This window comes from Falco peregrinus, chromosome 6 (genome assembly GCF_023634155.1).
Source record: "Falco peregrinus isolate bFalPer1 chromosome 6, bFalPer1.pri, whole genome shotgun sequence".
Taxonomy (NCBI): Eukaryota; Metazoa; Chordata; class Aves; order Falconiformes; family Falconidae; genus Falco; species Falco peregrinus.
This window is the reverse complement of record NC_073726.1, coordinates 77,400,585-77,428,540: the sequence shown is the minus strand read 5'-3', so window position 1 is coordinate 77,428,540 and position 27,956 is coordinate 77,400,585. Positions and strand designations below refer to the sequence as shown.

The 27,956-nt window shown below is 41.1% G+C and overlaps 1 protein-coding gene across 3 annotated transcripts; it reads left to right on the top strand.

Annotated features, from left to right (window-relative positions):
* The first annotated feature begins 7,766 nt into the window (after nucleotides 1-7,766).
* On the top strand, nucleotides 7,767-27,816 carry TTLL1 (TTL family tubulin polyglutamylase complex subunit L1). Of its 3 annotated transcripts, XM_055807957.1 has the most exons (11): nucleotides 7,782-7,887; nucleotides 11,931-12,055; nucleotides 12,323-12,455; nucleotides 14,252-14,460; nucleotides 16,288-16,468; nucleotides 17,583-17,717; nucleotides 17,886-17,994; nucleotides 21,243-21,386; nucleotides 23,183-23,269; nucleotides 24,440-24,603; nucleotides 26,627-27,816. In XM_055807957.1, exons 3-11 carry the CDS (start codon nucleotides 12,343-12,345, stop codon nucleotides 26,754-26,756), a joined length of 1,272 nt encoding a protein of 423 aa, XP_055663932.1. In that variant the 5' UTR covers nucleotides 7,782-7,887; nucleotides 11,931-12,055; nucleotides 12,323-12,342; the 3' UTR covers nucleotides 26,757-27,816. The 3 variants fall into 3 exon arrangements, with proteins under 3 accessions (XP_005239405.1, XP_055663932.1, XP_027645232.1); XM_005239348.4 differs by lacking the exon at nucleotides 11,931-12,055 and having other exon boundaries at nucleotides 7,767-7,887; XM_027789431.2 differs by lacking the exon at nucleotides 11,931-12,055 and having other exon boundaries at nucleotides 7,879-8,016.
* Nucleotides 27,817-27,956: the final 140 nt, after the last annotated feature.

The window sequence follows — 27,956 nt, the reverse complement described above, 5'->3', positions numbered from 1 at the left end:
GGTTTCAGAGAAACGGGAATTTCGGACACATGGGGTACCGTAGCAAGGAAGAATATGCTCTTTAAAATCCCAGGTGGTTTTTTTGTTTTGTTTTTCTCAAGTTCCAGGCTCTCCTGTGACCCCTGTCAGATTAGCAGCTGGTTGCCCTTGGCTGTTGGACCCTTCTCCCTTGCAAGTCAGAAGCTATAAGCCCACGTACAGGGTATCTCTGCCCCTTCCCTTGTAGGGACATCTGGGCTTCCACGGGCCTTCCTCCTGAACCGCCACAGCTGGTGGCAAAGCATCGCAGGGTTGCCATCAGTAACCTCAGTTCCTCTGAGACAGATAAGAGGTTAAGTCGTTGTTACTCACTTTTGAATAGTGCAGGTTAGTTAACTCAGGTTGCCAGATTAACTCTTAAATCAGTATCAGGTCAAGGATCAAAGATAAATTAATTCTTTGTCTCATACTGTGTTCCCAGTCAGTTTAACATCAATGACCTTGGAGACTGTTTATGCGTAAACACTTCTTAATATTGCCTCAAACAGCTATTAAAGGCACACTTCTGTAAATCCAGAAAACACGCTCTACTTTTTACATTTTATTTTTTACACTTTTGTACTCAGTAAGTCAGTATGAGAACATGCCTCCCCTGCAAATTTAACACCGGCTCTTACCTCAAAACAGGATAGGAATGAAGTGTTTGATTGTATTTAAAAATAAGAAATGTATTCCTTAAGCAAGTTCTGTGACCTCAGTAGTGAAAGAAATGCATGCAGCAGACTTTAAATGGAGGAAACCTTTTGAAATAAAGAGCTCACACAGGTCTCTACTGAAAAATGTTTTGGGGGCCCTGACTGAAATTCTGAGTCAAGACTTTGAGACTCTCTCAAGATTCTTATGCATAATCAGCATTTGCATGTTGTCTGTTAAAGGACTCAGCACCCGTCCTTACTGTGACATTTAATATAATGACTGTAGAGAACAAGAGGTTTCCACCTTAAAAAGTAAATAGTAGTTATATCTGCATTAAAAAGCCATGCTTTGTTAAGCCTACAAAGTATCATTTTCCTTGAAGAGTCTACTAATTCCTTCAGTGCTCACAAGCCTATTTCAAGGGTTTCTAAATACCTGGAGAAACAAGGCGGGTATCTGCTTTTACTAAAAGGAAAGCAATAAATTCCCAACAAGTTTTATGGGAAGAACTAAGAACATTGAAGAGAAAAACATATTCATACCAAAGTGAAACTAACCATTTCTATCAAGAAAAAAACCAACAGCAACAGCATTTTTTCTGACACACTCAGTTTTGGTTTGTGACAACACCACATACGTCAGGGATGTTGCCTTTGTTCTGCTTGTTCACAAAGAGTTAAGGTTTACATTAAGTCAGAAAGCTTCTGCTCTAATATTTACATTTTCTTTTCAAAACATCTTCTGCCCTTTGCACTTCTCATTCTCACCAAAAGGTCAAGATTCTTTTATAATAAATAAGAATTTTTTTTAAATTGTTACTTGAATTGCCTGGCCAAGTTTTAGGAGGTAAATATGACAATGTATGTAGTTCAGTAATCCATCAATGAACCATAAGGCTATGGAAAATGTTTCTTTGTTCACATTTATTCTAAAATTTTGTATGTTGGATTTTTTTACTTTTGAAAGCTCCTAAGATAAGTGATGCAGTTAGAAAAGTTGTTATTGGTAGTCAGAAAAGTTCATGCAATGCTCATAATTATTAATACAGTTACATAATAAAATTGGAATGCTTCAATCTAACATTAACATCCATCCAATCACACTGGGGAAAAAAAAATTAAAAATTTGATGTACTGAAGAGACCTTGTTCTACTAACCCATCCACTTGAAGGATGAAGTACCTGCAATGCGCCTGCTGACATCCTCAGCAAGCAGATTACAGAATTCATGCCTTGATATTAAATTCAGGATTAAAGGATGCTGACCACCAAGGTCATAATCTATAAAAATACTTATGCTGATGCTTAGCTTCAATGGACAAAATAATCTTGTTAATTTAAATATGATCATCCATACTCTTAAAAAGCTGGTACATTTGGGATAACTATGGGCTACCATCTTCCCTCACCTGGTCCCCCTTAGCGCTGCGCAGCATGGCACATATGCTGTCATGTATTGCCACCTTGTACCTGGATCCTGTCCCATGTAACAGGGACACTTTATTAGACTCAAGGTCAGAAAACTCAGCATCTTCTATGACCTTCGGTGGTCTTCTTCTGCAGGTGTCTCTGAGATCCCACTGAGATCCCAATCTGCCAGATTGGGAGGATGAGAGAAACTGTTGATAATGCAGGTACAGTGTAACTGTAAGTCTAAGAACCCAAATTTAACTCACTGTTTACACTGTCTTTCTTGTTCTGCACATCAGCATGAAGAATTAAAATGCGATGTTCTCAGTTTTACCCAGGCTTCCTGCACTGGTAAAATGCTGATAGTAGCGGTGTTACAAACGCTGCAGTAAAACGACTCTGAAAATCCTAGTTCTCCTACAGTATATTTAGTGGTATTTTTACATAATAAAATTACCAAGTTACCATTGGTAAGGCATATTCCATACATCTTGCAGACAGTGTAACTAACAATAAAAAAAGGTATCTTATTAAATAGATCAAATGTATAAAACCGATTGTGAAGAGCAAGCAAAGAAGGTTTTATGCATGGGAGTCACACTGCCCCAATACAGCACTGTATTTCTCCAAATGCAATGTGTTCTTCACTCATTTTCTTTTTGTAGATTTGTAGCCTTTACTCATATAAGTTTTGATTTCAATATTTTGCTTCCCAGTTTCATTTCAGATCCATACTGCATTAGGAGGGGTCTTACCACTCCCTTTGGTGAGCCCAGGCTCAAGCTCACAGTTGGTATTCTACTCCTGCCAGCTCTCACTTTAGCTAGCAGGGTTACCCTGCAGAAGCTGAGCGCACTCACTTTTTCTCAGTCCTCTCTAAATGGTCGTACAGTCAATGGCCTATTGATACAAAAGTCCTTAATAAAAAGAGCCACCACGCACACCTACCTATCACGTAAAGCAGGCAATTTTCTTAAATTTCTCCTTGCAGAAAGCCATGGTCTCTACTGCAATGATGTTTTGACATCAGAAAAGATCAAACACCTTGAACAAACACTGGTTTTCTTCATTATACTCAGTACTAACTCCCACTCAGCTGACATGCATTAAATGGCAAAAAACAAATAAACAAACAAATTTTTTTTAAAAAATCACATACCCACAATACATTAACTCAAAATAACTTTGGCCATGTACCTGTGAGAGAAAATGACAACGGGACCACTCTGTCTTCTGGTTATACATAGGTCTTTCTGCTGCAGCCTAGAGAAGCAGACTCTGGCTAATACTCACTTTGCAATTTAAACACCTAGAAATCTGCTTAATCACAGAACTCACCACGCTCCTGTGATCACTCCTTGTGAAAGGACCTAAACATTACTGAGTACATACTGCCGTATGGATTTCTTTATCCATCTCTGCAGTCGCACATCGTTCCTGTTAGTAGCGTTATTGCAAGCATACAGATATAGAAAACGCGTTATTCGGGGAATATTTTCACGTGTTTATCGGTGGCACTTTTTGCTATACATCCCGGGCTGCTTCTGAGGGCTTATTTCCTGCTTTGCTAAGAGTGAAAGTACACGTACGCCGCTCCTCCTTTGCTTAGGAGACAGCAGCCTAGTACAAAAGCGCGCAGGTCCCGCAGCATCCTCCGGGAGGGCACCGGCGCTCCTGCGGGAGCCAGGGCCGGGACAGCCCGCGCCCGCCCAGCGCCGGGCGCCTCCCGCCCCGGGCCCGCCCGTTGCCGCCGCACCGCCCGCGGGCCCGGCCCGGCGCTGCCCGCAACCTCTCTGCTCCCGGCGCTCCCTACTCGCCCGGCGTGTTTGCGAAACGCCACCGATCCCCCCTCCCGGGGCCGAGGATGCTGCGGCGCCGCACCCGGCCGAGGTGCGTGGGGACGGGCTGCCTCTGGAAACGCGCCGGGACAGCCCGCGGCCGCGATATCCCCCCCCCCGGGGCTGGGACCGCAGGTGAGGCGGCGGGTCCCGGGGCCGCCGGCTGCCCCCAGTGCCCCGCACCGCCCGGGAGCGCGGAGCGGGTCTGCCCGGGACAGCCCGGCCGGTTCCCCACGCCCGCCTCAAGGAAAGGCGCCGCCGCGCCGCCCCCTCCCGCCGGGACCCCCGCCGCTCACCTCGGCTCGGCTCCGCTCGGCGCCCCGCGCTGGAAGCCGCCGCCGCCCCGCGGGCACACAGGCGGGCGTGAGGGGAGGGGGGGTCCCCGCGCCCCCCGCCCCGCCCTGGCCCCACCGCGCCACCGCGCCGGCCAGTCACCGCGGCGTCACTCGCAGCCGGCCCCTATTGTCCGCCCGCCCGCCGCCCCGCCCCGCCCCGCGGCCCGCCCCGCCGGGGACACCCGCCGCCCCGCGGGGTCCGGCCCGGTGGCCCCGGGCGGCCGCTGCCGGCGGGGGGAGACGCGCCTCGGGGGGAGCGGGGCCGGGCTGGCGCCGCCGGGCGCGGCTGCGGCGGTGGGGCTGGGGGCGCCGTCCGCGCCGCGGCGGGGCCGGGGTGGGTCCGGGGACGAACGGCCCCACGGTGGGACAGCAGACACCGCCGTGGGGTGGCGGCCACCATGGTGGTGGGACGTGCGGGGACTCCGGCCACCGCGGCACGAGCTTTGGGCAGATGCCAAGTGGCACGACCAGGCCCTGCTGTCACCGAAAACGTGTCGCTGCGGTCCCCTTTTGCCAGGCAGCGCCGCTTTTCTAAGTGGCTCGCCTCTCTGTGAGCGGCCCCTGTGTTCTTTTCAGCACCCCGAGTGTGCGGGAGCCCAGGCTGGTGGTGGGCTTCAGCCTGCTTTTGGGTTTGGTGGCAGAGGTCAGTGCTGCTCAGGAACCTCTTTGGGCTCCAGTATGTATCTTGTAATGTAAAGACAGTCTTCAAATGTTGAAAAAGCTGTGCTGTTGCTGGCTTTTGAGCAGGGAAGAGCCGGTTTTCCTCTTAGGTAGCTCAGCCTAGCAGAAGCAATCCAGATAGGCACGCATTCCCCAACTGCCTCGAGGGTACCTAAGGAATACGGGTGGGGGGCAGAAAGCAGGAGAAGCTCTGGCAGCACAGCCAGTGCAGAGTTAATGAGGGGTTAAAGAGAAAAACGCCTACTGAAACCCTGCTGACCTCTTGCCCAAAAGGTTTAGGGAGGTCATGGGACTTGCAGAGTTTTTCTTTTGTGCTGTAGATCACAGTGTGGTGACTGATTCTGTCAGTATCACCCATCACTAGAGAGCACAGATCACTGCAGAAAAGCTTTAAAGAGCCAAAACCCACTATTGCTCCACACTTTATTGTCACGTCAAACAGGGGAACTTCACCAGTTAATGCTTGCAAGTGGACTTTGCGCTCTATTTATAGTATGATTTCATCTCTGTCAGTGAAGGTAAACACCAGGAAAGGTAGAACAGTGGCACAGATACAGCAGTCCACCTGAAGCTGGGATGTCCGTAGACTTTTGTGTCTGTTTTTAAATGTAGAAAAGTACTTGTGCATGTGTATATATGTATACATGCATATACACACAGTTAACGCAAAGCACTTCTTTTTGCGCTATGCATGATCTCCTTGTACCACGGATGTTTTTCTCTCATCTTCTGAGCCCCACACGTGAGGTTTACTCATCTGTAAAATGAACATGACAATGCTTATCTTCCAACGCATGCCAAAGACTTGTGTTGTGAGGATGGCGTTTACATTTATATGTGCAATACAGTAGATGAAAATTGCCTCGAAAGTACAATGTAATAAAAGGGAAATTAACCCCAGCAATATCACTACTTGCCATGACTTCGTCCTATTTCCCAGCTCCGATATTTCAATTTTCACATTTACTTTGCTTCAAATTAATAACAGTTCCCCTCCTGAAACCAGGCTTAATTTTGCACATACAGGTAACCTTGCTTAATTCAGTGAGTTGACTCAAGCTTAAAATAAAATATGCACGTTTCATCATTGGAGTGATTTCTGTCGCAAATATAGCACACTGATGCTGCTACAGCATTTCCTGATACAGTAACAGTAACTATCATTGAGCTGCTCTCAAATTCTCCCCAATTTCCCTTGTTGGAACAATACTTTCAGAAAGTGGAGATGCATCAATATTAAAGACTACAGCATCTATTATTAGCTGTGATGTAATACTGTCAATGTAATTTTCAGAGAGACAGCAAAACAACAGCTTTTTATACTATGGAACTATAACTTCGATTAAGGACTGCTGAATTAAGTTGAATGGCTCTTACATAAAAAAACCCAAACAACTGTTTCTGTTCTTAATGAATTATTTAATACATTTAAAAAGTGGTATTTTTCAGCTTTCCCCTGAGGTATGATGGATGCAGGGACAAAAAAGGGTTGACAGCAAGGAGAAGATTCAGGTTCACTTTTCTTGCTGCCAGCTGTCACAGCAGACGTACCTTCTTGGTTGAAAGAAGGCTGTGAAGGCTGCTCCACGCTCTCTTCTGCTGCCGAATGTATTGCTGTGCCAGGAAATTTCCACTGCATGTGACTGATGGAAGACACGCTGCATTTTACCACTGCTTTCATAGTTAAACTAGGGACTATTTAATAGCTCCAGTTATATTAATTATTAAACTTAACTGGTTTTTTGTAGTTGCATCCTTGAAACGGAGCCTATTACCATAGGATGATCTAGTAAATCATGTTTATTCTATTCAGATTACTTGGGGAATTAAGGCTCTTGGGGAATATAGATTTGTGTCTGTTACTTGCTGTATACCAGCATACTGCAAACTGCATATTTCAATTACCATCTTGATGGATCTATTTTTTTAATATGTAATTTGTCTTACGGAATGAATTATTTACCTTTATTTTTTCTTCAGAGACTCTTCAAATTTCTGGAGTTCATTATGTAATACCTTATTGTTTTATATTGAGTCTATCACAAAATGTCAGTAACCTTAGTATCTATCAGGCGTTTTAACATCATCTCTCATTTTGGAAGGAATTTTGTATGCAGGCATCAGGTTCTCTACAGGCACTAATGCTGTGACTTCTTAGGTAGCATTTCTCTCACCCAGTTTTCACTGCAGGTTATAGTTGATCATTTTGAGGAAAATTTGCACACTTCCTCAACAGTATCAATACAAAAAAAAGCTATTCCTACGGCCACATGGTGGTGGGCCTCTTGGCACCTGACGTGCTTCAACAGGGACTTCAGCTTCAGCATCTGAAGTGACCCTGGGGTTTTTTTAGGTACTCTGGTAACATCCAGGCAGGTTTTGTCATGCTATGACCTTCCGTAAACCTCCGTTTACTCATGATCAGATGTTTATCAGGGACTTTTTTACTGAGGAAGGGGCAGGCCGAGGCCACAGAGGCTTAAAGATCAAAACGGCCCCGGGCCCCGCAGTACGGTTTCAGGACCCTCCCGTCACGCTCACAGCATGCCCCTTTCCTTCGGGGCCTGCGCCGAGCCCCGGGCCCGCCAGCACCCTCCGCACCCCTCCTCCCTCGCAGCGCGGCTGCCAGCCCAGCCCCCAGCAGGGTAGCACGCCCAGGCCTCCCCGCCGCGGACACAAGATGGCCGCCGGCCGCGCCGGGATGTGCAGCCCCTCGCGCTCCCGGGGCGGGGCCGCTCTGCGTCTCCCTGGCAACCGAGCACCCGCCGCCGCCTCCGCCCCGGAAGTCCCGCCCTCGGCGCGTGGCGGTTGCTAAGGAGCGGCAGCGGAAGGGGCGGGGGCAGGGCGCTGGCCGGGGCCGCGCCGCGGAGTCGCCGGCGGGGGCGATGGGAGCGGTCGGTGGGGACGGCTGGGCGTGACGGGGAGCCGCGGCCGCCTCTCCGGCGGCAGGTGAGCGCGGGGGCGCGGGTTGCGGCGTCCCACACTCACGGCGCTCGACTTCCCTCCCCTCCCGGGACTATCGCGACAGCTGAAGATTCCTGTGGGATCGCGACGCGTCCTGAGAGATGGAGGGGGGAAGTAGTCGTCTCGTCCAGCTTCCGCTCTGGGACGGGTGGGGGCAAAGCCGGTCGTGGTCAGCCTCTTCGTGCGGCTGTCGCGACATGGCGCGTCGCGGTGCGGGTGAGGCGTTGGTGCAGGCCCGAGCCCGGCTGCCTCCCCCGCGGCGGCTGCTGCTCCCTCGGCCCCGCCAGCCCCGCGGTGCGGCCTCTCGGCCCGCGGCTCCTTTCCATCCCTGACGGTTTGGGAGCCGCTGTGGCAGGGCCTCCCGGCCTCCCCTGGCGGCACAGCCGCGTCAGCCCAGCGGGATCTTGCAGTGATTGCCTTCATAATGAACCGCAGTTACGCTTTCAGCTGCTAGAAGCGAGCAGAGCTCGTCAGACACCGGCACCGCTCACTGGTGCTTGGTTTTGTAGTGTGGAAAGGTGGCCCGTGAGCAGCACGGGTAGCCCCAGCAGTGGCGGTAACCACGGCCAGGATGCCTTTGGATCTCACCATCACCTCATGAATTTGTGGCAGGCAGGAGACCCTTGCCTTGGATGAGGCTGCTGCCAGCCGCCCTTCCGTTTATGTGCTGCCCCTGGGACCAGGCTGGGTGGCAAAGACAGCGTTTCGGGAGGCGTCAAGCCTGCTGAGCCTGTACTTTGTACTTGCTGTCCCCCAGTAGGAGGTCTAGTGCTCTGGGAAGGATTTGACTTACTGTACCCTTACCCTGCTGTACAGAGGCTGGGGCTGTGTTCTGCAGGTCTTTTGACATTGACAGAACCTAAGGATCTCAGCTGAGCAGAAGTTTGAATGCATGGTTATCTCATGCAATCTCATCAAGTTATCTAGAATACCTAATTGCAGATTGAAGGGTTTCTGTAGAAAATTTATTGTATAAAAATTATATTATTGAAAATAAGATTTTGGTACAACTTAATAAAAGTTGTTTTTTATGACTCCTTGTTTGTGGGTTTCAGTAATCAAATTATATAAAATCAGGAGTTTTATTTACAGGACAGTTAAACATCATCTAAGATTATCAAACTGTCCACATAAACTAAGGACTAATTTTCAGTCTGCTGTTGTATTGCTATCTTTTCAATCCTCCTGTAGTGGGATGGATCTATAATACCTAAAGTTCCCAAAACAGGAAAATAATGACACTCTTATAATTTTTCTTTTTTTTTTTTTTCCCAATTTTTAGCTTTGGTTTGGTTTTAGCTCACCTTCCTGTGTGCGAGTCCTCTGTTGAATTGTCTCTGGCTTCTGAAATAGAACAGTGCCGTCTCTGGGAGTCAGCATAACTAGTCATGGAGCAGTCCCACCTGCTACCACAAAATCCACTTACTGGATCAGTACATGCAGTCTTTCAGGGTTCCTTGCCATAGGATGTGTAGCATGAGTTGAAATCTCTTTATAAAGCATCCACTAGAAAGGAAGCTGTGACAGCTGTTGCATGCCAGGGTAGAAATGAGGTTGCATCGTTAGAAGTGCTGGCAAAGTAGCCCCTGCTTGTGGCAGTGCACTCAGTCTCTTAATCTTTGCCAGGCAGCAGCTACGTGTGTCTATAAAGAAAGAGGCACAGGCAGCTACATTTGTCTGATGTAGTATTTCTGGAAGAACAAGCCCTGAGGGCAGCTGTAGCTTGTGTACTAAGGCTGCTGGAGCTAGGCACACTTGGGAAGTAGGGAGACAGATCAAGGAGTCACATAACAGAGAAATGGGTATAGCTTTGGGGCTGGGTGTTGGTAAACCTAATGCGGTAGCTTGGACATGTGGATGACAAGTTTTAAGGCCTTTTGAAAATTTTATGTTGTGTTTTGTTAATGCTATTGTAGCGTATAACATTTCCTTTTGAAGGGGTGATCCTGTTCCAACAACAAGATGGTGTGTGGTACTAGTGAGTCACTAGTTGTGAATCATACATACTTCAATACAAATAAATGGGTCCCTTTGTTTCATTATGTTTGTTTTGGTAGTATCTGGAAGCCCCAGAGAAAGATCATGACCTTGCAGAACCAGGTGTTGTATAAGCACGCACAAAAAGGCAGACCCTGAGCCTTCATATACTTTCTTCTGTCTATTTAAGCTTGATTTCAACTTTTTTAACCAATGTGAATAAAATCGTGTGTCTAAAACTCTTTAAAATTAAAGTCTAATAGTAAACATTTCTGCCTTGTGGAATTTGGCAGTTTAAGCAGTTTAGGAAGGAAAAGGTGGAGCAGTATGTAATGGGCTATGCCTCCCAGAACGGTGGCACTGTGGGGGTGTTAACTTGCTGGCAAGTGTACATCTCCATATCTAGTCCTGGAAACTGAAGACTCCTTGAATTCCAGTCCAGTGACTTAGTTGCAGAAATTGTATTAACTACATTCATTACTTATTTGCATTAATTATGGCACTGCATTAGTAAAGGTGATTTGAAGTTTTAATTGACTTTTCAGTGGAAAATCATATGGAGAGGGAGCAGTAGATGGGGTGTGTGGGTGTGTGTGTGTAACTGTACCCTCTCCCACCCCCTTGCATGGCAATCTGCTTTTGGCTCAAAGGGATTTTCTTTTTGCACTTTGCACTTCTCTGCAGCTGGTTTCCATGAAACATAACTGAAGATTCAGTAGGCTGCAACTGCAAAACTAGTTTGTGGAATGAACTGCAGAAAGACTAAACAGCAACACTGAGACAGCTTATGAGAGCTGTCTACCCTTGACTTTATCAGTTATTATCATTTGCCCATGCATATGTTAGCTTGCTTAATAGTTGTATATTAATTCAAGCCTAGCTCCTGGGAGGCTGGACTTCACCACTTAGAGATGAGGTAAATAGGTTCACTGTGTAGTGTTCTGTCCACATCAACTGGCTTCTAGGCTTTTGTCTCTAGGCTATGTATGCACAAAGGATTACATGCTTTAATTCATGTTTCTTTGCCCACATATTCATTGATATTACATTAATGCACGATATGAGCCACCGTGTGAAGGGAATTCCTCCAAACAGCCCTTATAAAGGAGGGGTGCAAGTGTGTGAGTGCCTGCTGCTGATGCACTTCAGAGAGGTAGCAGTTGTGGGTGCTGGGCTTGTCTGCACTCCTCCTTCAGTGCATTTGCTGTGCATTTCCCACTTCGCTAGATTTGGCTGTCTTTCTCAAAACAAAAGCACAAGGATATAACACAATGTGTCAGAGGACTGACAAAAGTAATCTGAGCCCCCAGAACAAGACGGAGTGAGTTGAGTGGAGGGTTATCAAGGTGTTCAGGGACCTGAAGAACTTGTCTGGTGAGGAGAAGCTGGGGGAACTGTATTTCTTCAGCCTGGAGAAGAGTTGGCTCTCTTAAGTGTGGGAAGGGTAGGAGGATGAGAGAGAGAACAGGCGTAAGCTGAAAGGGGAGAGGTTCAGAATATATGAAAAAATACGTGGAAAAAAAATACTTTCCCCCATGAGGACAGTCAAGCAGTGAGACAGGACACCCAGAGCAGTGGTGCTATCTCTGTCTTTGGAGGTTTTCAAAAGGTGGCTGGATAGAGCAACCTGGTCTGACCCCATAGCTCACCCTGCACTGAGCAGGAGGCTGGGCAAGAGACCTCCTAAGGTGGCTTCCAGCCAGCGTGGTTGTGTGTGATGCTAACAGGAAAGGCTGATCTGGACAAGTGAGAAATCTAATGTAGAAAGTGACATCTAGGTGTCATGAGTTGAAATGCAGCTTGTAAGCACTGTTCTGACAACCTTAGGTTTGGGAAATCCTGTTGTCAAGGGTTTAATGATACCAGTTTATCCATATCTCCCCCATCTAGAGCAGTACACAAAATCATGGCTGCATGTAACACAGAGAATATAACACAAAGTTGGTAATGTTACTTCGGTTCCCTTCCTTGTGGTATATCTTGACAGAGCATGTGAGGGATTTCTCTTGGAAATATTTTTCTTCTTCCTTTTTTTTTTTCTTTTTCTGCAGTCACTAAGTGATCCATATGAACTCTCCTACTTCAAAACAAAGCAAAAAAAGTATATGCATGTTAAGTCTTGGTTAAAAATAATAAATTGTCTGTGCTCTACACTTGGTTTTGTAAACATTACCTGGTAAGTGTACGATAGTAATTTCTGTCAGTGTATTTAAGGCGAGTGTTAAAGGTCCTTGTAACTAGTGTTCTTGTTTGCAGTTGTCTAGTTGACAAATGCAAGGTTTCAGTCTGAACCTAAGATGTTACTTTCCTTTAATTTTAAATTTACTTCTATCATATTTATGTTAAAGTGCTTTTTAGATGCCACTTTTCTTCTGCTTTGACTTTCCTGGTTTCTATTCTCTTGTTTTCAACTTAACGTCTTTAAACTTCTCTTTATTAACAGGTTGATTCTGCTTTAGGATAATGGCAGGAAAAGTAAAGTGGGTAACTGACATTGAAAAATCTGTTCTAATAAACAACTTTGAAAAAAGAGGCTGGATTCAGGTGGCAGAAAATGAAGACTGGAATTTTTATTGGTAAGTACATTAAAAATACCGATTTCTAAATTTGTGAAGTGTTTTAATATCTTAGGATAATGTCATTAATAATATAACAAAATGCATATTGAAAAGTGAAAGACGCAGGAATTGCCACTGATTTACTGCAGTGCTCCTAAGAGTGTGACGCTGTTTCATTGCTTCTGTAATTTCTTAGGCTGTTGCTGGCCTACTGTGTAGATTTGCAGTGGTAGATTCCTGTATCTGTGCAGGCCTGCTAAAGTCGTTGGGGTTCCTCAGGGCAGAAGGTCCCATCTGCATGGATCTATTCCCATGCTGCTGATCTCATGTATCTTTGTAGTTTGCCAAAGGTTTTGTCAGGGAGTGGAAAGTCAGTGACCTAGCAAGATATCGATCACTTCTGGGAATACCAATTGTAAAAAGCCTAGGGGAAAGGCTGTGCTCAGTGGTTTTTTTGCTTTGAAATCTGATACCTGATTTTATTCTCTTTTTTTGTTGTATGTAGTAAGCAGAATTTTTCCTTTACTGTTGGAGGGGATTTGTGGTGTGAGGGGAATCTTTCAGTATATCTTTTACTAAAATTTTCTGACACCATAAGGGAAATAATCCAAGAGCACACAGTTCCAATATATGATAAAATATTCTTTTATCAGTGTCACGGAGGCTTGCCCTCTTACCAGAATCTAGGCTCCTGTAACAAAGGGCTTAAGCACGGTACTTGACTTCTCCTTCATGATGATTTATATGCAGACTCATTATTCAGCGTTTCAATACTGAGAGTGATTGTGCAATTAAACCAAGAAAATGGTGAAAGGATGAGAGTAAATAATCTAGCTTTTTATTTGACATTTGTCTAATATAAGATGGTGAAATGCTGTCCTAGAATGCAGTAATCCATTAATTGGCAGAAACAATACTCTTCAAGTAAACCAAACAATTTAAATTGTCCCTTTCAAATACAACAGAATGGCAGTTTGTGCTGCCAGTTATACCCTTTGTGAACCACTTATTTAAATGGGTAGGAATCTAGTAATCTGCTCATGCTTTTGGAATGTGGTTGGGGGGAGTGGGGGAACAGGGCACTCATGGAAACTGTTGTGTGACTGGTTTTTGTTTTGTTTCTTTTTTTTTCCTCCTGAAGTGATAATGTAGCCGATTGTGGCATTCAGGAAATAAATTTCCAGTGTGAGACATCTAATACAGAAAATTCTTCGTATCTATGGCCCTGCTCTTATCTTCTGTGAAAAAATGAAGTATATAACTGGATTTGATAACTTTGTCACTTCAGCCCTCTGATCTAGCATTTACAGGTGTTTTTAGCAAGATCTCTAAGCATATGAATTGAAAACAGTGATTCAAAGTCCTTTACAACCCAAATAGCAAGGTAGTCAGTAGGAGGTTGTTTTTGTGGCTTCGTTTAAGAGGAAAGCTGGGTTTCCAGAGAGTGAAGTAACAGAGAGTAAGAAGGATGCTTCTGTAGCATTTGGGTGCACATCAGTCATTTTTAGGCCCTGCTGGGCCTTGACCGGTCTATCAACAAGCTGCAGTCCAGTAGGGCCAAGTTGTCATCTTCCTTTCCTCACTTTCTGTGCCAATTTCAGTAGTAGTAGAGACTGGTATAACCTCTGGCAGGATTTCATTGGTTTTTCTAATAGAAGTTTAGGATATGTTGGATTGTCACTGCAGTAAAATATTGTACTATAAAGAGAAATGAGAGGGAGAAAAGATGAGGTGAATGTAACAAATATTTCAACTTTGTCCTCCTGAATTGTTTTTCTTGGGAGAAATCATTTGGCATCTGTTTTTGCTTTCAGGATGAGTGTACAAACTATCAGAAATGTTTTCAGTGTGGAAACTGGTTACCGTCTCTCTGATGACCAAATTGTCAATCATTTCCCAAACCACTATGAGCTGACCAGAAAAGATTTGATGGTAAAAAATATCAAGCGGTATAGAAAAGAACTCGAGAAAGAAGGAAGTCCTCTTGCAGAAAAGGATGAAAATGGGAAATATATTTATTTGGGTATGTGGTTCTCGTTACAGCATTAATCTTTTTTCTTACATAGTCAGTAACCTGGAATTGACCTAGCTTTTCTGTGCATAAAGCACTGAGCCTCTGAAGCATTAGAACATTAAAGTGACTATCTTGAAACGCTCTGTCGCTGTCAATTAAATGAAGTGCACTTTACCTAAAATTTTTGCTGTATTCTGCAAACCTAACAGCTTTTTCTCTCTGTCTTCTCCTTTTCCTTCCCTTCTGCCATTAGAGAGTACAGAAAACATAAGAGTAGAGAAAGTGATAAAAATAGTAGTAGTGAACATTTCATATGAAATACTATATTTTCAAAGCTCTTCACAAACCTTGCTTTGAAGAATAATGGCTAATATTTTACAAATTAAAAGGGAATAGAGGGGATGCCAATAGTTCGGGGCATTTGTTTAAATTTGTTGAAATTAGACACAAAGCAGGAATAAAAGATTGAACATTTCTGTTTCCCTGTCATTACCACAACACTAAGGCCCAATTCCTCCACTGTGTACTAGCTAGTATTCAGCAGAATTCAAGAAGGAGCACAAATCCTGTTTGTGTGCATGGAAGTCATATTTAGACTTAGTTTTGTAAGTAGTAAGGTCCTTAAAGATGACTGAACTTAACAGTGCAGCATTAGCTGAAGCAACATTGGCTGAGGTGATAATGAAATTACTGTTTTTAAATGTAAGAGTACAAAAATAGATTTGTAACTTGGCTTTTTGTGGTTGCGGGGGGGAGTCTGGAGGAGAGGTTGGTTGGGATTTTGTTGGGTTTGTTCTGATTTTGGGGTAGGGGGTTTAAATTGTTTTGAAGAGGGAACATTGTGGGATTAAGGTACTTTGCAATGAGAACTGTGGTGAAACCAAAGGGCTCTGGAGCGTCAAATGAGACAGGGTTGGTATTTTTTTAATTCAAAAGGAAAAATCCATTATCTGAAAATATTATATAGGAGCAAAAATTAAAATAAACTTTTGCAGAAAGGCTCTGGACAGCACGGAATGAACAAACGCTTCAGAGCAGAAATTTGGGGGAAGTAATGACTGCTAGAAAATAAAATAAAAAGCAAAACAAAACAAACACCATCACCTGCTGCCAAAAAAAAGCCCAAAACACCAAACCCAAACCAAACCAGCAATAGATCAGGAATGAGGAGACTAAAGTTATTTTGGAGGTCAGAAAGCACTGGAGTGAAACAGAGATGGGGATCTGTTGGGTTGATTTACATCTTGGGAAAGTGAAGTGAAAGCACTGTTCATCTGTGTAAGAAAGAAGCAGTTTTATATGGATGGAAATGAAGATAATCTGACAATAAAAAGCAAGAAGCCCTTTTCTTTAGATTTCAGTAAGCAGGGTAATACTGATCGTGGGAGCAAATAAGAATGACTAATGGGAGGTACATGGAAATAAGAAGTATCACATCCAAAGGGGAAGCAACATCAATGTTCACATTTTTGCATGCACAGAGGATGACAAGGTGGTTAGCAGAATAGTAAAAGCTTGACATGGGAAATTGAGAAAGTTTGATAAAGTTAAATTGGAATGGTATGTGGTACTCTAATTTCACAGCATATAAACAGAAGAAGAAAACATTCATGTGAAATAAAATTTATTAATCTTAGCAGCATTCAATATTTTGCAATTGTTTAAGTTAAAACTAGAATTTAAATGAGATAAAAAGCAACACGAGTGTTAATGAAGGTGGATCATGCCAGACTGGAAAACTGAAAAGACAGAATTATTTTTTTTTAATCTGTGTGTCACTAGCCTTTTCAGATACAGTGTCCCTAATTGTGCACTGTTTTTTTTTCTTTAACTCAGATTTTGTTCCTGTTACTTTTATGCTTCCTGCCGATTATAATCTCTTTGTTGAAGAATTCAGAAAAAATCCCTCCAGCACTTGGATTATGAAACCTTGTGGCAAAGCTCAAGGAAAAGGAATATTTTTAATCAATAAACTCTCCCAAATTAAAAAATGGTCTCGAGATAGCAAAACATCTTCGTAAGTTCTTAACCCAAACCCTTTATTGTGCTTTCTGTAATCGGGTGAACCACATCAACATGCTAATTGTGTGATGCATGGGAAAAATATTCCATTATTATTGCTTTGTCATTATATAGTTAGTTTTGCATTTAATCTCAGTTATTATCTGACTTCCTCCTTCAAGCACATTTTAATATGAGTTGTTTTCATATGAGGAGGTACAAAGAACTGTTCGGTTAACTATTCTTTATTAAAATACTTTCAGTGTTGTTGGGGGGAAAAACTGCACAAAAATAATTGTTTTGCTTCATTGTATTAAGTAACAGGAAACCAGAGAAATCTTAACCTAAGAAATTTCAATAATTATTTTACTTAATATATATTAAGTCACTTTTTAAATTAGTACAAAGGAAGAATGCATTTATATGAAATAAATTAAGTTATCCATTTAGAGCACAAAACAATACACCTCATGTTGGTGATCTACTTCCAAACGGATGAAACAGGTTAGCAGTCTATATTTTTCTCTGACTAGTAAAAGTTTCGATCATGCAACCAGTGTTAGTTTTTTTCCCTGTTGTAAAGTGACTGGCTGAATATCACTTGAGGTTGGTTTTTGGGGTGTTTTTTGCGGTTTTTTTTTTACTGTTTGATTTGGAATCTGAAGAATGTCACAATCGGAAAGTTATCTTAACTTTTCACAGTGGTTTTCAATTGCACACCAAGTGTAAATACAAATATTTTAGGAGTATAAGACCTTGGCTAATGAAGGTAATGTACTAAGTACTCTTTGCTTGTCTGAACCATGCCAACCTCTAAATGCTTTCCAAGGAAAAGACTGGTTTGTAGACCTGCATTTTGAATGACTCGGTCAGCTACCCTGTTAACTTCAAAACTGAATTTAAGTGGTTAATTGATCTTATTTTATCCATTTAGTATTTTTAACTTTTTTGGTATGTGATATCTGATGCCAAGTGTGTATTATTAACCACTACAGCATTCTATGTCTTGGCAAAAGATGCAAGATTTCAATCAATCCCAAATTTACAGACTGCTTCTAAAGAAAAAAGAGACTTTACCAGATCATATAGGTGCAATTGTCACATTCTGGAACGTGATTTGTGTTTTTCAGGTTTGTATCTCAGTCTTCCAAAGAAGCCTATGTGATTTCTCTCTATATCAACAATCCATTACTTATTGGTGGAAAGAAATTTGATCTTCGCCTATATGTTTTAGTGTCTACCTATCGTCCACTGAGATGTTACATGTAAGATTGTATATATTTGTATTTTATTCTGAGACAATGTTTAATGTAATCAAAATAATGTTGCGCTTGTTGCACAAAGAAGTTTAACATGTACATGGTATCCTAGGATGCTCTTTTCCTTATTTCTTATTGGGGTTTAACACATGTTAATGACTTTTTGCATTTAAGGTATAAACTTGGATTTTGCCGGTTTTGCACAGTAAAATATACACCAAGTACAAGTGAATTGGATAACATGTTTGTACATCTTACAAATGTTGCCATTCAGAAACATGGGGTAAGTGTACTGAGTTCTTAGGTGCTCTTTTGTAGCAAGACTGATTTTCTGAAATTAACCCAAAAACTTGGAATAAAAAGGTTTTATTTGTCATATTCTTCATCATCTTGCAATTAAAATACTTCGGCTTGAACTTACAAATAAATTTTAGAAGACTGTAGATCAAAAGTGTGCAAGATGATGAGCTGCAGCTCTGTAATAGACTCTGGTATCTTCAGTATCGACTTGCAATAGTTGAAAGCAGGGGTTTTCTTCAAGTCTCCTGTCATTTAAATGCTAATATGCTCACTGAAGAATTGATTCTGTGAGCAGTGGAATTAATGAAGCCTGGTTCCTGTGGATTTGTATTTTATAATAGCACTTTAATAGTGGCTTCCTGATCTCTCCTTCCCCCTCTCTCCCATGCAATTAATTCAGCTTTTCTATTTCCAGCACTTATTCAGCTTTTTCCTGTTTCCCCACCCACCCTCACCTTCCTTCTGTGGGTAAGAAAGGGAATGTGCAGTTGCAGTCATGGAGAGAAATGCTTGCTAACTGGCCAGCTGGTGGCTTTCCCTTGAATGGACAAAGATGGAGTTCTGCCTGCAGAACAGTTCTGTCCTGTAATTTACCATTGACATTCATAAGACATGTGGAAACCTGATAGCTTTGACAGCACTTCCTTATGTCAAAATAGGCTGAAATTCACCAGTGGAAGGAAAGGCTAGTGGGTCAGGGGTGACACGAACAGATGGGCATACACTATCCCTGCCCAAGCCTTGCTTCGTCAGGGAGTCCACTTGATGATGATGACTGTCCCTTGTGCGTTTTTAGCGGATGTCTGTGATTTATAAACCATGCCTCTGTTACAGTAATTAAAACTCTATTGTTGCACTTCCTATTTTCATAGATTTTATTTTAAGAGTATGGAAAATAAATGTGTTATGTACATACACGCATACACTCATGCATATATATTCATACGTGTATACACACACGCACACAAAAGATACATATAATGTGTCTTAAATTGCACCCTTGCTATGTGCACCTTGTCTGTTACTGTTCTGTAAGATGTGCAGCATAACAGAACTGTTTTTACCTGGATATTCCTGTAAACAACAATGTGAATTATAAATGTCACTTATGGTGGTAGTTATAAACCAGGGTAAATCTCAAAATGTGGCACTTTTCAGTACTACAAATGTTTTCTTGCTCAGGTGCCGATTTGTGAAATGCATCAAATGCATTATGGTTTGGCAGGGCACACTGAGAATTAGTTGTGGTGAAAGCAGATCCCATACAACTTAGAGCATAAATCGTGGTGCTGTGGCCAGTAGCAGTGAAGAGGTGAGGCAGGGGATATGTTGCCTATCCCATTGTTACACACCCTTTTATCTTCTCTACCACTTAAAGAATGGATTTCAAGATTTCTTCCAAATATAAGTAGAAGTAAAATAGCGGTGAGGTCACTTTGAGAGAAGAAAGGACAATAGAAATGGTATAGAAGCAGAAGCTTAAAAATGTGGAGTCATTACTAGAGTATTTGAAAAAGTCTTATAAATTCTGAACCACTAATGTCTGTTGGGTTTTGCAGAAAGAAGTGAGAGAAGCTTAATGTAAAGCCACTCCCTCCATCCTGTCTGTCCTTCTGCTTTAAATGTGTCTGTAACTTTGGGGGCACTTAGGCTGTACAGTTTTAGAAGAACCTATTTTGAATGGTCAAGTAATTTATCAAAATTATGATGAAGTCTGGAAAAACTCTTGAAGTTCTAGCTATTAACCTCTAGTCTAAGCCCCATGTGGACCGTAGAGTGTGTTTGCACCCTACAAGCTCATGGGAAAATGTCTTTATTGACTGGCACACTTTCCAAATTAATGGGGAGAGAGAAAAAGTAAAATAAGAGGGTAAGTCAGTATACCCGTTGTAATGTTTGTGTTGGAAAATACAGTTCTAAGTCATTATTCTGCATGTGTACTGCATGTGTAATACAAACAAAACAATAGTAAGTCTTCTACTTAATTATTTTCAGTTACTGATCTTCTGTGTAGCCTGTAATATTCTACTTTGGTTTAGTATTTTAATTAAACAGCTGTGATTGTGTAAAGCTCTAACCAGTTGCAATCTCTTTTGATTTGAGTACTTGTTCTGAAATGCAAAGAGGGTTGAAATTTTTATCTCTGTTCCCTTGCTGGAATCTGGTCTCAAGAAATTCTTTTCCACGCAGCAAGTCCTGAGAACCATGTTTCAGGTCTTTATTCGTACAGTTTGGTTTTCCAAATTTACTAAGGGAAGAGCTGTAGAAAAAGCCTAAAAATAGATAGAGGCTTCTCTGACCTTGTCTTAGAAGATGACAGGTTTTGTTCCTCTGATAATTTTTCTGCTTTAGGCATTCTGTGTTTTATAATTTAGCAGGCATACAATAATTAATTTTTAGAAATGCTTAGAACCTTTTTTTAAGGGACAAAGCATTTGTCCTGAGAATTATTCAAGAGCATGTGTCTTTTCATCAGTAAGAATACCCTCAGTTTGCTCTTGTCTTTCTGTTTAAAGAGAATACAGTGCAGAGCCTTGATAGCCTCTGAAAAGACAAATATAAGTTAACCTCCTTTTTCTCCTGTTCTGTTTCAGTAGCACTTAGTGTTTTTCCTATATCAAAATACTGAATGACTTGAAAAAATTAACCTTTAAAAATAATTCAGGTGTCATTTCACTGTCTTCTTGAATGTAACTTGTCAGTAGCACCATTAAGAAGACACAGTGTTTGCCTTTTGGGAAACAGATAAGTCACATTTTAAATAAATAAAGGCAGACAAGCACTTTCAGGTGCTGCATTTTTAAACAGCTAACTTTAGTGAAATTTAGCTATTGTTCACTTAATTATTTTCCCCTTATCCCCAGAGGAGGAAAAAGTTCAATTCTTTCCTGTCACATTTTAAAACTTATATTTCCATATCATAAATAACATTTAACGGTAAAACCATCAAAGTACCAGTTGCTTTTTTCTTCTAAGAAGGATATACTATTTGATTTGCAATGTGTGATATAAACATATACCACTATAATAAAAACAATTGTTTCTACAGAGACCAGTTCAAAGTAAAGCTGAAGTTTTCATAAAGCTGTAAAATAGAGTAAAAAGAATTTTCTGAGTTTGTTTTTAGAGCAATACTTGAATGTAAGTATAAGTGGGTGCTTTTTTGTAAATGAAACAAAACTGCTGAACAACTTCAAAATCTTAGACTGAATTAACTCCTTAACTCTTCAGGATGATTACAATCATATCCATGGAGGCAAGTGGACAGTGAGTAACTTACGCCTGTATCTGGAGAGCACCCGCGGAAAGGAAGTCACAAACAAATTGTTTGATGAAATTCACTGGATAATCGTGCAGTCCCTGAAGGCTGTTGCAGTAAGTACAGTTCCTGGAATGCTGCCAGCGATAGCGTTACGGCTGCAGGCTTCTCATAACCATGCAAGTGAGCTTGCCATCAAACCCTCTAAAATCTGCTCCCTGCGGTTTGAATGGTGGTGTTGATGCTGATTTCTGTAATTCTGTTATCTCTTGATTTCTCTGTGCTGAGTGGATGTGAATTGTGTGTGTGGGGGGGGGTGAGCTACCTCTGCATATTGAAAAAGTGAATTAATCTGTTTCCTTGAGGACTCTGTGAACTATCTAATATGACTTGATACTGCCCTTGTGAATAGTATTAAGGTCTGCCATGGTGTGTGATGTCATTGCAGCAATAACGTGTCATTTAAAAAATAGCTCTGGAGGACAGTTCATCAAAGAAAACATAAGGCTATTAGTTCAGCAGAGTTACATAACTTACTTTCACCTCTTTTATACACGAGTCAGATAGTTATCTTCAACTCTTATTTTAAAAAGGAGAAGTAGCAACCAGTCCTCTGCTTCAGTGACTTCCCAGTGTTTGGGTAGTATCCCATGATTAGATTAGAGAGCAGGTATCACTCTGTGGGTCAGCTGGGGTAACTGAAGAGTTCACCGGTGCCAAGGGTTGTCCTGTTCCCAAGTGCATGGTCCTGTCATCTCTTGTGGGTTGGTCCTGGCACCATCATGAGCTGAATCAGCTCACTCGCCCAACTGACAATTACTACCTTGTTTTATTGATGGGGTAGTGTTCTGCCAGTGTAATAAGCTGAATCACTTGACTGAAGGACCAGATGAACACCAGAATCAGCACGAGGAAGGACAAGGTCATGAAGCTGGGATCAGTGGGAGGCGGGGAGGCATGGCTTGACTGAGCCTCTGCTGTGCAGTCGTATTTGAAACCAGGTTTAAGAAGAAAAGGGATTTAACCCAAATGTTAGTATGACCTTTAAAGAAAGAGAAAAAGTGTTGAGAATTACTGAGCATGAAATGTTTTGGTCCTCTGTCTTTCTGACAGTGTAATGTAATGTAATGAGATGCTTGTTACTTCTTCCTCCTTTCACTCTCTGAAAAACTGAAAAGCTTTCCTTATTAGTCTAGGGGACTAACTATTAGTCTCACTAACCTGTTACAAAGGTTTCTTTAAAAGATCTGATGAGATTTGCGTAGAAAAAAATTCTTACTGTGCATGCTGCAAAAGTTCAGCAGATGCTGGAAAACTACTGATTCTCTAGAGGATGTGCATCTAAGCACAACTTGGTCCTTGGTCTCTCTTGGCTTTTGAGATCATAGTTGACTTGAGCTAATTATAATTACAAAATGTATCTGGTGATTATTTAACCTTAAATTTCTGCATAGTTACAGCAGCAGAATAAAAGAAACGTCTTTGAATAAGTCTCCTTTTTCTGAAGTTTAAAGAATTCACAATTATGTGAAGCTGTGTTACATAACTTTAAATCTTCCCAATTTCTCCTGATGCATGCAGGGTTTAAATATTGTTATTTCTTTTGCAAAATATGAAAACACTTTTATTTTCCTGCTGGAAGCATAATGGAAAGTTAATGTAACTTAGTACATGGCATTAATGCAATCATTCATATTGAAATATTTATTTACAGCTAGGAAAAAGTTCAGGCAGTCCTGAACTTACTAGTTAGCAAGCTTGTATCGGAGTTACAACATTGAAAACTGTTGTTTTCATAATTCATAATGTAATCACATGTGGTTTCTAGCAAACAAGATGTGTGATCAGGGATACTTACTGAATTGTTGATTTTAATGCATGTTCTGTTCTTTTGTTTGTTTGGTTTTTTTAGCCCGTAATGAATAATGATAAACATTGCTTTGAGTGTTACGGATATGACATTATCATTGATGACAAGCTTAAACCGTGGCTGATTGAGGTAAGGTTACATGAAATACAGGGAAAAAATTCCCTTCTCATTTCAGAGGGTAAAACTTAAGCAAATTTCAATGTAGTCTTTCCTCTTTTGAAACAGTATCTTTTGTTCCTCAGGTAAGTGGATTAAGAAAAATGTTGGAAAGTAAAATAGACCATGTGATGACCAAGCTAGCTTGTGCTTTTGTTTCCTGTTTGTTTGGTGTTTCTATTTGTTTGTGGCTTTCTGTTTTGTCCTTTAAATCCAGTGCATCCATACAATCAGACTTCAGAGGCAGACTGAATGTTAGCAGCCTTATTAGATACTGTATCAGTAGCTGTTGGCATTGGCTTGATGGAGCATAATATAAAACTTAAGTTTTAAGTGCTATTACGGCCTTCATGTTGCGGTTTGAGAGGAAAGAAAAGGGGCACACAAAGGATAATTGGGATATTTGGAAGGCTTGGGGGGTTTTCACATAAATTTCTCTTTAGTGTTTTAACTTTGAATCTGTACATTCAACATGAATTTCATCCAGGCCTCTTCCTTCTTAATCTAATTGAAAGTGGAAGATCAAAGGTAAATGGAATTTATAAAAAAAATAAATCTGCTTATGGTTCTGATACCACTTCTCCATAATAAATGTGGAACACAAGAGATACATTAAATGAACCCCAGTTTTAATTAAAACAAGGTGCATTGTAGTGCTTTGAATAAGAGCACATACATGTTTCTCTAGCTGACAGTTTAACGGTAGAACTCTGATTAAAAACATAAATAGAAGCTTTTTACCTAGAAGAAACCCACAGACTCCTAGATGTAACAGCTGTTGGAGTGAACTAGGCAAACTGTAAGCACTGAAATTTATGGAGTTTGTATCCATGTAAGCTTAGAAAGTTAAACAAAAATCTGTGTCTTGTCTGATTATCTGTCATTTGTCTGGTGAATCCGGTCTCAACGAAAATCTTCAGGCTGACGCTGCAGACAGACAGTGGTGTGGTGCTTTTTGTTTTAAGTAAAACAAAAAATGCCCAGTGGGGAATTCCTTCCAGTGTCTGAAGAACTGAAAGATATGCTTTGAGACACTAAGTCTTAATTTCCCAGATAGTACATATAGTCATCACACATGCTGTTTGGAGAAATACATACCCCTCAAAAAATTGATGCTGACTTTTTTTTTTTTTTCTTTTCTAGGTTAATGCTTCCCCTTCTCTTACTTCCAGTACTGCTAATGATCGCATCTTGAAATACAATCTTATTAATGACACACTTAACATCGCTGTGCCTAATGGGGAAATTCCAGACTGTAAATGGAATAAATCTCCACCAAAAGAGGTTCTTGGCAATTACGAAGTCTTGTAAGTTTTTTCAGTGTTCAATATAAAGGCAAATGCTTTTCAGTCACTTCACTTTTTTAATAGGTAATGTAGACCATAGAGCTAAGTTGAACTTCATGCTTATGTGAAAAATGGGCACCAAGTACCACTTCATTTTTTTGGAGCTGCAACAGCAGTGTTTGAGATGGGGAGTGCATTAAAGCAGAGTTGTCTTGTCTCATCTCCAGAGGGAGTGTTACTTGTCTGATAAGCCCCTGCCTGCACCTTCAGAGCTTCCAGCAGCTAGATTTGAGGTTTAGAGGCAAAGACAGTGTTTGTCTTATACTTGTAGGACATTTAAGTATAATGAGTGTAATATATAGATGGTAATTAAATAGATACAATAGCTATTTGATAAAAAATATCTGATAACTCATTATTATTACATCCATGAATTACAGAAGCCAAGAAGCATAATTTCTATGAACGGAGAGAAAATTTTTAAATTCCCCAAGCTGTATTACAAAGAGAAATTAAGGAGACTGAGATCTTTATACTGGAGTGTCTGAAGGATTTATCTAGGATTGATTGGTCTTATGCAGAGGAACACTGATTTAAATACTATATTGATGATACAGTTTCTCATATTTTTTGAGAAAATGTTGGGATAGGTACTCTAGCAGTAGTGATACAATTGTTCAGTGTGTCAGGAATGTGGTCATGTACATAGTTGATCCACTAGTTCATACTGATCTTAAATACTCTTTCTATATGCTAGTAGAGGCAGTTAAATATGTGTTGTCGGAATTATGATTTAAGTTTTAATGAATGTTTTATACACAGTAGCTGCAAATACCTATACAATAGTGTAAGTATTATGACTGTTCTACAAAATATTATAGTATTATCTTTTGATAATTATAATTATGCATCTATAGCAAATTTCTGCTTGGAATTTGCACAGCAGCTGAGAGGTAAGTATATACTGAGGTTATCTGAGGCCATAATGGGTTTAGATATTTAAAGAACTACTTTTCACTGTGGTTAAGTGTTACAAAATACATGTCATCAAATGCATTTAATTTAAGCACACTGGTGTTTGTTCACCTCATTCTTTCCCTGCTTGCTTTCTGATGCAACAGTGGAGGTTTTTAACATTGCAACTAACAATCGTCTGTTTGAAGCAATAGCTTAAGACTTTATTAAACTGCCAGCAGTCTGATGTTCCTGCTTAACAACAGACCTATGCAGTGAGGAGAAATACAGAAGTACTTGGGAAATTTCGCAACCTTAAAATTTTACAGACTCAGGAGTTTGACCAAAGCTGCCAGATGGGCCCCTCACTTCAAGAGGGACATAGAGGTGCCGAAGTGTGTCCAGAGAAAGGCAACAAAGCTGGTGGAGGGTCTAAAGCACAAGTCTTAAGAGTAGCAGCTGAGGGAACTGGAGTTCTTTAGCCTGGAGAAGAGGAGACTCAGAGGGGACCTTATTGCTGTCTACAACTACCTGAGAGGAGGTTGTAGGCAGGTGTGGGTAAGTCTCTTCTCCCAGATAACCAGCAACAGAACAAGAGGAAACAGCCTCAAGTTACACTAGGCGAAATTTAGATTGGATGTTAGGGAAAATTTCTCCACTGAAAGGGTGGTCAAGCATTGGAACAAGCTGCCCAGGGAGGTGGTAAAATCACCATCCCTGGAGGTATTTAAAAAACAGTAGATGCAGTGCTTAGGGACGTGGTTTACTGGTGGACTTGGCAGTGCTGCGTTAATGGTTGGACTCGATCTCAAAAGTTTTTTCCAACCTAAATGATTTTATGGTTGTATGATTTGTTTCTTTTAAAAAGCAGCTGAAGATATTTCAGTTGATCTGTATTGTAACATCATGTGGTAATATATTTCCTTGAATAATAGCTGCATGTCAAACTAGGCATGTGTAAACCAAAGTGTTGAACAGCTTGCATTAAATTTCGGTGCTAAATATTAAGCAAAATATAATATAGAGGACCCACTTTTATTTGTGTATTAAATAGCAGGACAAGGCATTGAACGGGTTATCTTGTTTTCAGATATGATGAAGAGATGGCACAAAGTGATGGGCCTGATCGTGACTTGCGAAGTCGTTCTGGGCAATCCACGGGAGTAAAAGGAAATCGTGCAAGAGATTCTGGAAAGCCCGTACTAACCACATGGAAGTGACAACAGAAAAAACAGCTGCACTCTTGGTAGGAGGACATCGTGAACAAAAATGCAGTTTTTTAATAAATTCCTCTATTTTGCTACATTGCATGTGGGAAATATTAAAAGAGGACAATACAGCTTTTGAGAAGAGGTGAAACAAACACTCTAAAACCAGGAACTGTACTACATATACACTGACTTGATGATTATTACAATAATATATATAGTTTGGATGTATATATATTTATTTTGTGTATATATACACTTTGTATAAACTAATATTCTCTCAGTAATGATTAAGAATTTTCTTTATAAAGATGACAACTCAAAACATGCATCCTGAAAGAAACCCTTTGCTTTTCTGGATTTAATGTATTTCCTATAGTAGCCTGTCCCTAGCTCTTCCTATAATAAATGAGCTGTGGATTCTGTAAAAGGCTGGTAGTGGTGAGTGTTAGTGTTGTCACAATGACACTTCAGATTCTTGTTAGTAAAAGATCAACTTAGAAAAAATAGCAATACGTGGACTCGAGGCTATTGTCAGTTAATGCAGCTAATGATTTATAACCAATATTAAGAAACTGAAAAGCAACTTTTTCTATACGGAGGGGTTTTGTTTGTTGTTTGTTTTTTTTTTAATTTCCTTCAAGTGTTTTGAGCTGCTAACTCTTTAAAGGTAGAAAGTTTCATGGACTGAGGGAGTGTTCCACATGGTATATTGATGCATTATTTCATTAGCCATTAATTTTTATTTCAAGATAATGCATGTCTGTGGAAAAACAGGCAGAACAACTACACACTGTAATAAATCTCATTGCTTGAAGCCAATGGTAAATCCTTATTTGCACCAGAACCTCTTCATGTGTTGATGCCTGTATATAAGTACGGTATCTGTATATTTTTGTATATTTTGTATGCACTACAACAAAAATATTATTGCACGCGGTAAGCTATTTCTGGTAGCGATGATAACAACAGTTGTGAAGATTAGCTACTAAAATGTATAAAGCAAAAGTTAAAAATAGGTATTTCAGTCTTCTAACAGCATAGCATATAAATAAACTGGTTGGGTCTGTGATTGGCTGTTGCTTCCACTTGCTTTTCTACCCATTATTGGGTGATTATTTATAAATGTCAATATGCAGTTCTGGTTGTCTTTATTCTCCTTCCCCCTCCTCCCTTTTTTTTTTTTATTTTTTTTGATGGTGTAGTACTGCA

What these genes read in the sequence shown, in the direction of transcription:
- TTLL1 (XM_005239348.4), top strand. Translation starts at nt 12,343, where the DNA reads ATGGCAGGAAAAGTAAAGTGGGTAACTGACATTGAAAAATCTGTTCTA. An exon ending in AGTCCCTGAAGGCTGTTGCA is followed by an intron (nt 21,387 to 23,182) that starts GTAAGTACAGTT and finishes TGGTTTTTTTAG; the next exon opens with CCCGTAATGAATAATGATAA. An exon ending in TTAAACCGTGGCTGATTGAG is followed by an intron (nt 23,270 to 24,439) that starts GTAAGGTTACAT and finishes TTTCTTTTCTAG; the next exon opens with GTTAATGCTTCCCCTTCTCT.